Source organism: Siphateles boraxobius, unplaced genomic scaffold (genome assembly GCF_051911475.1).
Source record: "Siphateles boraxobius isolate OS27281-9 unplaced genomic scaffold, OSU_SipBor_1 126, whole genome shotgun sequence".
Classification (NCBI taxonomy): domain Eukaryota; kingdom Metazoa; phylum Chordata; class Actinopteri; order Cypriniformes; family Leuciscidae; genus Siphateles; species Siphateles boraxobius.
This window is the reverse complement of record NW_027508729.1, coordinates 742,501-755,000: the sequence shown is the minus strand read 5'-3', so window position 1 is coordinate 755,000 and position 12,500 is coordinate 742,501. Positions and strand designations below refer to the sequence as shown.

General features: G+C 44.1%; 2 protein-coding genes across 5 annotated transcripts in view; one reads left to right on the top strand and one right to left on the bottom strand.

Annotated features, from left to right (window-relative positions):
- The window catches only part of LOC143733707 (FH2 domain-containing protein 1), a 19,422-nt gene extending 16,871 nt beyond the window's left edge, over window positions 1–2,551 (top strand). For all 4 annotated transcript variants that reach the window (XM_077225152.1, XM_077225155.1, XM_077225153.1 and 1 more), the window contains one exon: window positions 1–2,551. This exon is cut by the window's left edge and continues 465 nt beyond it. In XM_077225152.1, coding sequence (XP_077081267.1) covers window positions 1–486 — 486 coding nt within the window. In that variant the 3' untranslated portion in view covers window positions 487–2,551.
- Window positions 2,552–2,785: 234 nt separating this feature from the next.
- The window catches only part of asgr1a (asialoglycoprotein receptor 1a), a 25,502-nt gene continuing 15,787 nt past the window's right edge, over window positions 2,786–12,500 (bottom strand). Inside the window, exons 8-9 of the mRNA XM_077225132.1 lie at window positions 11,768–11,877; window positions 2,786–3,033 (exon numbers count right to left, since the gene is read on the bottom strand). Of these exons, the coding sequence (XP_077081247.1) occupies window positions 2,880–3,033; window positions 11,768–11,877 (264 nt within the window). The 3' untranslated portion in view covers window positions 2,786–2,879. The remainder of the gene's footprint in view (window positions 3,034–11,767; window positions 11,878–12,500) is intronic.

Below are 12,500 nucleotides of genomic sequence, written 5' to 3'. Positions count from 1 at the left end.
AAAGCTAGAGATAACGTCAAGCGTACAAACGAGGCACTCAAAACCAGCGGCGTAGCAACACAACCGATCCAAGCGAGCAGCAAACGCCCCGTCGGCTCTAAACACAGACCTTCATCTTCCACTAAACCATCACCATCACCATCATCATCATGTTTGAGGAAAGTTGTTCCTCTCAGGACGCAGGTTCCCAAGCTAGCGGTTCGGCCGGCGCAGCAGAAGGTGTGTTGCGCTACACTCGACCGGCCTCGAGGCTCCTCAATCAAACCACTCAGCTTCGCTCGCAACACCGTGGCGTCCGCGACACGCAACGCCGTCGCCCCCGTAAACCAGCGTACAGCCGACCCAAAAGCGTCTCCGGCGACGGCGTCGCTCAGGCCATCACTGCCCCCTGCTGGCCGTCTGAGGAAGAGCAGCTCCGCCCGCTCCGAAAACTCGGTGCTCATTCGTGGGTCGCGGGATAAAACTGTCAAACCCGTCTGGAGGTAGAGCAAGGCGAGAGAATCGGGACAACGCTAGCTTGCCATTAGCATCCAATGTTCCAGGAAAATTATTCTGTCAGCTCATAAACTAGCGTTCAAATGTTTGGGTTTTTTAATGTTTCTGGCCAAGGCTGCAATTATTTGATCAAAAATACAGTGAAAATTACAGTGAAATATTATTCCAGAGTATAGCAGCTGTTTACTACGGAAGAGGACTACGAGTTCATTCTCAATGTTTTATTTTGACTTTTTTCTCAAAATTAAACAAGATTTTTCTCAAAAAACAACGACTTTATTCTCGAAATTTAATTAGTTTATTCTCATTGATTTATTTTGACTCTCTTCTCGAAACTTTAACACGTTTTTATCTGGAAACAGCAAATTTATTCGCAAAATTTAATGAGTTTATTCTCAACGGTTTATTTCGACTTTTCTTGAAATTGAACAAGCTTTTTCTGGAAACAGCGAATTTATTCTCTAAAATTAATTAGTTTATACTCAACATTATATTAATGACTTTTTTTCTCAAAAATCTTACGAGATGGTTCTCGCATTATAATGACTTTAATCTCGAGATGTTTTAATTATTTGTATTATTGCTTGGCCCTAATCCACTTGCGTAGTTTTCTATGTGAATATATAGTAAAGTGTAATTTATTCCTGTGATCAAAGCTGAATTTTCAGCATCATTACTCCAGTCTTCAGTGTCACATGATCCTTCAGAAATCACTATATTTGATGCTCAAGAAACATTTGTGATTATTATCAGTGTTGCAAACAGTCATACGTTTTATTTTCCAGGATTCAATGATGGATAGAACACAAAGTTCAAAAGAACTGCACTTATTTCAAATCAGCACTTATTTCTTGTAACATTATAAATGTCTTTAGTCTCATTTTTGATCAATTAAATGCTTCCTTGATGAATAAAAGTATTAAGTTCTTTCATAAAAATAAAATCTTACCCCAAGTGTAATCAGTGATCATATTTAGTGAAAATTCTTGCATATTTGTCATATTAAGTGTATAATTTATTATTATAAAATTTTTCTCTTTAAATGTAGTGTTGCTCATAATTAATAACTGATTGATATATTGCACTGAAAAAATGATACATATATTTTAAACCTAAACAATCTTTTGAGATGGAACAATTTACATGATTTCATATATATTCTATCTAAAGCAAATGTACATTTATTAATGAACTGTCCATCTATGATGCATTTGTGGAAACATTATGATTCAGCGTTTACATTTACAATCCACACATTACAGCATTAATGACACTGATATACAGTATCATTATTATAATATAGTCATATAACTTTAATACAGCAACATAACTGGAATATTATTATTAAGTGCTGCAGAAACATCAACATTTCTTTTATTTGTTCAGCAGATGCTTTTATTCAGAACAACTGTTTTGTGTCACGGCTGTTTGACTTTTATCCTCGAACAACATGGGGAAATAAACTAAAACACACTGTCATTCCCCAAAACTAAACAGCATAAAATAAAAATGAAGCATAAAGAAATTGTTTCTGGTCTGATATACAGTAAATCCTCAGTTTTCTGTTGGGTCATTTTGACCCAAAACTCATTTTTTAGTTGAGTGTTCATCAGAGGGGTCCAAGAACCCGGGATTTTTGTCACACTTGAACCACAAATACACAGATTTTTAAACATTTTTTAATGGACTCGAGGAGTTTTGTGGTTGAAACTTTAAAAAGTAACAAATCCTTCCCTCTCGGGTCAATCTGACTGGAATGAATGGAATGCGAGGAATGCTTCAGTACACATAGAAAAACATAAAAATGCTCAAAATTCAAACTAAAAACGCTAAAACTTTACCAACAATTATTTTATAATGTCTACATGTGTGTCTGAATGCATACTGAATAACTGACTTTAGGACCCAGAGGAACAGCTCATTTACTCCATATAGAGATATAAGGACATCTAGAGTCATGAAATATCATCTTATATTATTTATTTTCCACAAGAGGTCAAAGACACACAATGTGAGATATTTAGAGCTGAGTTAAAAGGTTTACGCATGAAATTGTGAGTTATTTTTAATTTACGTTGAAAGAATGTGAGGAATGTGCTTAAATTACTATTTATTTATATACCAAATCTAGTTATTTACAGGTAAATAAAATTAAAAAATGTCTCCCAAAAAATTACATAAAAAATAGATTTTTTTAATCAAAATGAAATAAAATAAAAATTAAGTATAATTTTAGGGCTTCGGGTAATTTTGCCCCGCGAGGGAAAGATTACAAAGTGTGAGGGAACGATGATGGTTAAAGCCTTTAATAGTGTTAAATATGAAACATTCTCCTGTTAACACACACATTGCTGTGTTCTGTTGGTTTGATGAAGTGTGTGTTGTCAGATGGAGGACGCGTGAGCTTTGCAGATGTAGCGGTAGCGTCGCGAGCAGTGGTCGTCGTTATAGCGCCCGTCGTGGTGGAAGTGAGCGCAGTCTTCACCGCCACCCAAACCGTGATTCTTCCAGTCATCAGGCTGTCCGGGCATCCATTCACTGCACACACACACACACACACACACACACACACACACACACACACACACACACACACACACACACACACACACACACACACACACACACACACACACACACACACACAGGGTTTTTTGCTATATTTATGGGGACATTCCATAGGCGTAATGGTTTTTATATTGTCCAAACTGTATATTCTATCCCCTACACCAGGGGTTCTCAAACTTTTTGAGACTAGAAACCCCTTAGAGCGGAGAAAATATTTCCAATGACCCCCTCATAACAATAACTGTCTGTGATTAATATGCTTAAAACTAAAATGCCATTGGAATTAATTGCATTGTAATCTTTTTCACCCTAAAAACTTAAGATCTGTTTTATAGAGCAGAAACACGTCAGTTTAAATCATGTTAATACCACTTATATACTTGTAAACAGTGGGTCTTTTATTCAAATTGCATTTGGACTCAATAGCATTTACACTAAGTAATTTATCTTAAAAGCTTTCATAAAATCAACAGCAAGCACAGGCTTGTTCTAATAAAACCAAACATTAAAATTCCCTAGATTAAAATTAAAACGTTAACATTTTACATTAAAATAATAGTTCACCCAAAATTAAAATTCTGTCATCATTTACTCACCCTCATGTTGTTCCAAACCTGAATGATTTTCTTTCTCCTGCTGAACACAAAAGAAGATATTTGGAAGAATGTGGGTAAACAAACACTTTCTGGACCCCATTGACTTCCATGTGTTTTTTAAAAAGGTACCAGAAACTGTTTGGTTACCCACATTCTTCCAAATATCTTCTTTTGTGTTCAGCAGGCGAAAGAAAATCATTCAGGTTTGGAACAACATGAGGGTGAGTAAATGATAACACACTTTTCATGTTTTTTGGGTGAACCTTCCATTTAATTTATGTAATATTACTTTACGTGCATCAACTCTAAATTAATGAACTCATTGCACCTTATATCAATGGCAGAACAATCAAGAAATCATAACAGAATTAACACTGTTGCAGAATACATCCTATAATTAAGTTAAACCAAACTTTTTTTCTGGCGGGTTGTAGTGAATAAAAGATTTGTAGTTGTTATTTATGTAGGCCCTGGGTCGGAATGCTTTTAGTAAAGCCCCGAATATTTTGCTACCTTGTTTTTCTCATAGAGCAAAACAATTAATCAGAAAAACAAATGTGAATAAGATTAGAGCTGCCGTGATTACCTAATCATGAAAAGTGCATATTACAGTTTTATTTATATTTCCCCCTTTGCATTAAAGGTACTTACAACGTGCTTTTGCAGCGTTGAGCATTGTAGCCAATCACAGACATGTCTGTTGAACGCATCGGCCAATCGGAGACGTTTAAACGAAACATGTCTTTTGCGCGAGCTCACCGAGTTCTACACTTGTCGCAAACCTGTCATTCATTATTACAACCTTAAGATGCAAATAAGAGATTCACTGCAATGTATTTGATATTCTTGATTCTGCTCTGATGGACTCCGTTACGCACCGCTCTGTTTGTTGGAAAACGTCCCGGGTTACGTATGTAACCCTAGTTCCCCGAAGGGACGGACGCTGCGTGAAATCGCAGTGGAAACGCCCTCAGCGTGACGCGTCTGAAGCATGAATGAAATCAGTCAATGGAGAGAATGAGCGTACGGCGAGTGACGTCATCGACCAGGAAGCTATAAATATCCCCTGAGTACACAATACGCCAGCTTAAAAGTTACTGAAGCAGCGACCCAAGGGGATGCCGAGAGTATGGCAGGACACGCAGCGTCCGTCCCTTCGGGGAACTAGGGTTACATACGTAACCCGGGACGTTCCCCTTCAGGGACTACCGCTGCGTGAAATCGCAGTGGGAACGCAATACCCACATCCCCATACGACCAAATCCCCGTCGTGTGTCATTAGGAGACACAAACCGACGAGACAACCTGAGCCCCGGGAGTGGAGCTAAGATCGAGGGAATAAAATCTAACGAAAGTGTGCGGTGAGGACCAGCCTGCCGCATCACAAACGTCCTGAAGAGAAGCTCCTGAAAGAAGAGCTGTAGAAGCAGCCATACTCCGGGTGGAATGAGCCCTTGCAGCCAAAGGTGAAGGCTGATGGGCCGAACCATAAGCAAGTGGGATGGCCTCGACCACCCACTTGCTCATCCTTTTTCTAGATGCAGGACACCCTTTCTTAGGTGACCCAAACAGATGAACAGTTGTTCCGATCTCCTCCACAGGGCAGCTCTGTGGACGTAAGCATCAAAACCCAAACTGGGCACAGCAAATTAATTTTCTCCTGGTCTGACGTCAGAAAAGGCGGAGGACAGAAAACCTGCAGAACTATAGGTCTAACTGAAACAGTTGGAACCTTAGGAACATAACCTGGTCTCGGAAAGAGAAAGGCCTTAACCAACCAGGAGCAAATTCCAGGCACGAGGGAGCCACCGAAAGTGCTTGAATATCTCCAATTCTTTTTAGAGATGAGATAGCGAGAAGAAGGATAGTCTTTAGAGTAAGAAACTTTTCCGAAACTTCTTTGATGGGCTCGAAAGGAGCAAGGGAGAGACCTTCTAAGATGATGGCCAGATCCCAAGCTGGTACCCTCGTAAGAACTGCAGGCCTCAGCCTCAAGGTGACACGAAGGAAGCGAGACATAAGTGGGTGTTTCCCGAGGGAACCTCCACTTGAAGGGGTGTGGTAAGCAGCTAAGGCCGCCACATACACCTTCAGTGTGGAGTGGGATAACCCTGTGGAGAGACGGTCCTGCAGGAAATCCAGGACTGTACCAACCGGGCAGTTAACTGGGTCCTGCTGGCGCTCTCCACACCAAGAGGTGAAAAGTTTCCACCTCGCGGCATATAACTTCCTCGTGGCGGGAGCTCTGGATCGGAGGATGGTCTCAACGACCTCAGCCGAGAGACCAGAATCTATGAGCTGGGCCCCCTCAGAGGCCAAGCCCACAGCCTCCATAGCTCTAGACGGGGGTGAAGGATCGACCCACTCGCCTGAGAGAGCAGATCTCTCCTGATCGGTATCTCTAGGGGAGAGCCGTTGAGGAGAGACACTAGGTCCGCAAACCATACCCGGGCCGACCAGAACGGGGCTATTAGCAGGAGACTGAGCCCGTCCCGGCGAACCCTCTCCAGAACTCCTGGGAGCAGAGCGATCGGGGGAAAAGCGTACAAGCGTGACCTCGGCCACGGATGTACCATCGCATCCAACCCCAGCGGGGCTGGATGGCTGAGAGAGAACCACAGCGGGCAGTGTGATGTTTCTCGAGAAGCAAATAGGTCTACCTCGGCAAGACCGAAATGTTTCCATAGGAGTTCCACCACCTCGGGGTGAAGACTCCATTCCCCGGGCCTCGGCCCCTGTCTTGACAGGATGTCTGCCCCCTGATTTAAATACCCCGGGAGATAAAAGCTCTCAGAGAAAGAATTTTCCCCTGGGACCATAGAAGGATCTGACGTGCCAGTTTGTAAAGCGGGCGAGAACGCAAACCCCCCTGATGGTTGATATAAGAAACCACCGATGTGTTGTCTGTCTGGACAAGAACATGGTGGCCCCTTAGGTCTGGGAGGAAGTGTTTCAGAGCCTGAAACACCGCCAACATCTCTAGGCAGTTTAAGTGCCCCAGACGATGATGGTCCTCCCACAGACCCTGAGCCGGGCGACCATCCATGATCGCCCCCCAACCCGTGAGAGAGGCATCTGTCATTAGCATAACGCGACGACAAGGAGCACCTAACACAGGGCCATGGGACAGAAACCAAGGATCTTTCCACATGATCAGGGCGTGATGACACCGTCGCAAACTCACGATCATGCGAAGCGGATTTCCCCTCGGGGAGAATCCCTTGGTCCTGAGCCACCACTGTAACAGTCTCATGTGCAAGAGGCCAAGAGGTATCACGTTGGACGCAGCTGCCATGAGACCTAGCAGTCTCTGGAACTGTTTTACAGTGGATGACTGGCCTAGCTTGACCTGATCTACTGCAGCGAGAATCAAAGCAATACGAGCAGGTGACAATCGTGCCTGCATCGTCGTTGAATCCCACACTACACCTAGAAAAGTGGTTCTCTGTAATGGAGAAAGAACACTCTTTTTGGCGTTGAGCCTCAGCCCCAGTCACTTGATATGAGCAAGAACGACATCTCGGTGCCGAACCGCCTGTTGTTCCGATTGAGCTAAAATCAAGCAATCGTCTATATAGTACAGAAAGCGGATGCCCTGTAACCTCAGCGGGTCTATAGCAGCATCCGTACACTTCGTGAATGTTCGGGGTGACAGTGCTAGGCCGAACGGAAGAACCCGATATTGGTACGCTTCGCCCCCGAAAGCGAACCTCAGGAACTTCCTGTGTTGAGGGAGGATAGATACATGGATGTAAACGTCCTTTAGATCTATCATGACAAACCAGTCCTCGGATCTGATTTGAACATCCCCAGTGACAGACACAGCGCCCTGTAACGTACTGGCAGGGAACAGCTGGTCTGGGCACTCCACAACCCTCCTCGGAGGGGGCGAGCGTCCCTCGGGAAATCGCTCGCCGAGTCTCTCTACGCCCTGTGAAGGCAGGGTTAGTAGAGCAGACCCCTGAGGGCATCGGAAAAGACAGGGCACCGTGTTTTTGTGTGGTGAACTCAAGTTTTTCCCGATGGGGACCACCCTCAGAGTCCTGACGTTCAGCCCGTCAGGACTTTTTCGACGCGGCCATTCTGGCGACAATGACTGTCCTCAGATCAGTCCTGCCCCGAGAAGGCCGCGCCGGAGAGCGCCCCGCCTCGTCCCTCCAGTTTCTCTGCAGGGGGGCACGAGACGTGACACTCCGCTTCTGCTGTGCTCTTTTGGAAGACAAACTCGACGAAAAACTTTGCTCTGGTTGAACATTCTGCGTGACAGACACAGTGCCCTGTAACGGCGCACCGGCAGGGAACGACTGGTCTGAACACACTAGAACCCTCCTTAGAGGCGGCGAGCGTCCCTCGGGAAAGCACTCGCCAGACCCTTCTACGCCCTGTTTTGGCAGGGTTAGTAGGACGGGCCCCTGAGGGCGCCGGGAGAGACAGGGCACCCTTAAGGGAGGTGAACGCAAGTCTCTCTCGGCGGGGACCCACCTCAGATTTCCTTTGAGCAGGTCGGCCTGAAAAGCCTGCATAAAAGTCATCGTATGCAAACATGCAGCCGCCTGCCGAGCCACCGAGTAAGCCTTCCCCACCAGCACAGAGGTATATATATTTATTTATTTATTTATTTATTTTTTGGTGGAAGAGCCGGTGCTTTAAGTGAAGACGATGAAGCAGGAGAGAGATAGCTCGCGAGCGTCTCCTCCGCCTACAGTATCGTCACATAACCAGCAGATTTAGCACCAACAATGTTACCATAAGCATTGGACTGATTTGTGTAAATTCAGCTTGAAACCGGTCTAACCCAGGTCTTTGAAACCTCAGCATGAAGATCTGGGAAGAACGGTAAGCACCGGCTAGAAGGTTGAGGTCGTGCAGACAGAAATCTATCATCTAGATTGCTTTTAATTCTAGAAACCTGTCTATCAGCTGGCCACTCGATACTGTTATTTATTTTATTTTATTTTTTTTAGCTTTTCAACAGCCCGAGATAATACATCCATCAAACCTTCTTCATTTGCAGTATAATGTGATAAACTAGTTTTCTCTGATGCAAAACTTTCGACATCCAGCTCCTCAGAACTGGAAAATCTCAATTCAACATCATCATGTGCCTCGACCCGGGCAGAAGTAACCGCCGCAGCGCGTGCTTCCAGAGCCGGGTGAGAGGCACTAGATCTCGTCAGAGATAGCTGAGATAGGGCGGAGCCCGTCTCAACGTCGCCAGCGAGATCCATCTGCGAGCCCCAAGACAAGCGCCGCCGCTCTGCCTCAACAGAAGCGGGACCCGAGCCTCGGGGAGCTCGCAGCAAATCACTCACATCGAAGAGCGCACTCCCAAATAAGCCACACTTAGCTCGTGTGAATCCCCACCCGTGATGTACCGAGTACAGGGGGGAACACACTTCTTATACTGCTCGCTCATATTGGGTTTTTTTATATATAAAATATATATAGTGAAAACTCCTGACAAAACAGACAAACACAATCGACAGATTCAGACACACACAGAGCTGCTGAAGTAACTAAAGCTGGCGTATTGTGTACTCAGGGGATATTTATAGCTTCCTGGTCGATGACGTCACTCGCCGTACGCTCATTCTCTCCATTGACTGATTTCATTCATGCTTCAGACGCGTCACGCTGAGGGCGTTCCCACTGCGATTTCACGCAGCGGTAGTCCCTGAAGGGGAACTAAAAGTTCAGCGGTCTAGTCTAGCTCATCGATGTCAAAATGATTAATTACCGTCCACAGAAGGATGTTAACAGTGAACGAGCGCCTGGTAAAATGTAAGTAGATAAAGATTTAATATTTGACAAGTGTAATTATTTCCCTAATACAATAAGCCTTTCTTTTTCTTTATTCACTTAAATCGCTTTTATAATCAATTCATTAATTTAAATAAAAATACCCAATTTTAGTTTGGGCTAAAGCCCCGAATATCCACTGATCCTAGAACAGCCTCTATTTGTGCATCAAATTAAATGCTGAAACGTTCTCAAAACTGACGAATAAAAAAAAAAGAACTGAAAAATTTAAACCTAGCCTCTTAACTTTGATTTTACAACTAGGCTAGGCTACTGTATATTTGCGGATTCACTCTTCTCTCTGGATATGCGCATGTTTGTGGGGGAGAGAAAGAGAGTCCAGGGCCCGTATCCCTAAAGATTCTGAGAATCTCCTAACTTAACCTAAAAATTCCTTGCCAGGAGTTTTAGCTTAGAAGTGATTCCAGAACATGTTCAGTTAACTCTGAGCAAGGAATGGATGGAAAATCCTATCTTAGTGAGGAGGTGTGGTTGACCCCCGTTGCTAGGTATGAGTCATCATTTCAAAAGCCGTGATTGGTTGATCCTACAAGTTTGATGAAAATGAACTTTTGGTGATAATGAGCAACGGATGTACCCTCAAATCAATAAACATAATTATACACTCTAATCTTATGCAGACTGTAATTGTAAATAATATTTCACTTTCAAGAAAATATCTGGAAAATGAATAGTAAGCTGTAGGGGTTATGGCCTAACATTAGAATCTAAAATATGTGAAAACTTAAGCCTGTTCAAATAATGATTCGTGTCTTATTTGCTCATATTAATATCCTAGCTGGCATATTTTGTACTTTCACTCCCATATGGACCCCATTGAAAAGAAGATGGCCTATCTCAAGGGGCTGTCCTTAATGAAGTAGAAATTGCAACGTTACAACTCAGTGTGGTCTTAACGAGGGTAACACGGCTCAGCTTTTATCAATGTCTGTAGCGTCTCAATAATCCCCTGTCATCGAGTGTTTGCAGGACATCTCTCCTGCCTCCTCTGCTGGCCATTTTGTGCAGCTGCTTAAGCCACTAAAAGTCCTCTTCCCTGCTCTTAGCAGATCTCGCCTTAGGAGCCCTTTTAAGCGTTAGGAATCTTGAGGAATAGCTTTTATATTAAAGGTGGGGTATGTGATTTTCTTTTTTGACCATTTTTTCAAAATCACCTGAAATCCTATTCCTGACCCACTTGCTGGCTGTAAATTAGAAGCACTGAAATGAAAATTAAGCAATTTAATCATGTGTGGAACGGGCAGGACTCGAAAAACTCCAGCCAATCATTTTCAAGACCGTCTAGAATCATTGGATAGAGAATGCGTCACTCAAACGGTCTTACCATGCCCCCTCCCCCCACCCCCCTCGCGCGCGTGTCCCTTTTCGTGCGCATACTCAAAACTCCTGACCCAGTCACAGGAAGTGCAAGTCGCCCCGGTACAGAGAGAGAGAGAAGGAGAAGGTATAGTTGCTTCCGTTTGGAGAATGTCAGACAAGACACCATCACAGAAAAGGAAATGTATTTTCGAGAGAGCAATTGCGAACAAAACGGCCGAAAGAGAAAGGTCTAAAACAAGAGTCATTCTAGGCGATGCTTTTCAACGTTGGCGGAAACTGAAGGACCAGGAAGGACTACCAACAGATGCGGCTGTGGCATTGTTTCTGCTTGACAGGTGAGAAGCCGATTAACTTGTAGTATTTACTACTAATCAGGGAACTGTTTTTAATGACAATATGCGCACGAGAATTGTAGCTGTTCTAACGTTATAGCCCAGCCATATGTAGAACTAGCTAGCTAAACAAGCTGTTTGGGGAGGAAGCTGATGTGAGCGATTGTGTTTATGTACGGGCATCTGAGTTTTCGCTCGTGCTTGATTGCGCGTCCATGTTTTTCGAATGGGTGGAGTCAGAGCCAGCGTTGCAGGAGAAGTAGGTAGGACCTTATGAGTTGTATATTTTCAAAATCTGCCGGCCGTTTTGCAAATCACATACCCCACCTTTAACTGGGATTTTCGTGTCACTTTTAGGGGAAATTCTAAGAAAACGTCATGACTCTGAGAAGCCACTTTGGAGCCGCTTTTTGCACAAAATTTCTTTAGGGATACGGGCCCAGGAGCGCTCTGCCAAGAGTTTCCCCGATGGTCTGACTGGATTCCGCGATTCCGTTCATAGGGTTCTAAAATGATCTTGCGGACCCCACTTTGAGAACCACTGCACTACACTAAACCTACCCATCACACACACACACACACACACATACTAACCCAGCCCCTGAACCTACCCATCACACACACACATACACTCACCTCCTGACATGAACATACGGCGTCTCGTCCAGCCACTCCCAGTCGCCGGTGCGGCCGTCACTCAGACCCAGCCAGTAGAACAGAGGCCTGGTCTTACTCACCACGAAGCTCTGGACACACACTTCTGATTATCACTCTTTATTACTAAACGATGGACGTTTGCTGGTTTAGATGCATGTCTTGTGTTGTTGGTTTAGGCCCTGTTTAATCCTGTATGAAGACGAGTTTTGGTTGATCGGATCACGAGTGGACGAGGGGGACAATCCTGTTTACACCCGGTGTTTTAATCTGTCTCTTTTGTCCACATTCAACCACTTCAGTCCTGATTTCTTCGAGGGGAGGGTCTATGTACGGGCTTTTTCAGATCTTTCGATGTAATGGAGGAAATAAGCTGGTGCGATTTACTTATGACACAGAGCGGCTTTAGTTTCTGCTCTGAGAGCCGCGAGATCACGCTGAACGCTGTGAGTGTGTGTTAGAAATCAGGAATGGAGAGAGAACATTGTGCTTGGTGTGTTTTTCGTCTTCTTCCCGTCTCTCTCTTGAATCCAACACTGAAGTGACTTAAACTGCAGTTCCTCCACTGGCCACTAGAGACCAAAAGAGAGTCAATCCCATAAACCCTCATGTTAAAATGCCCAACTTTACATCAGAAAAAAAACATGTTTACAGCCTGGTACAAAAAGTGTTTTCTGGTCTTTATAGCTAATTTTGCCCTTCATGACGACTGTGA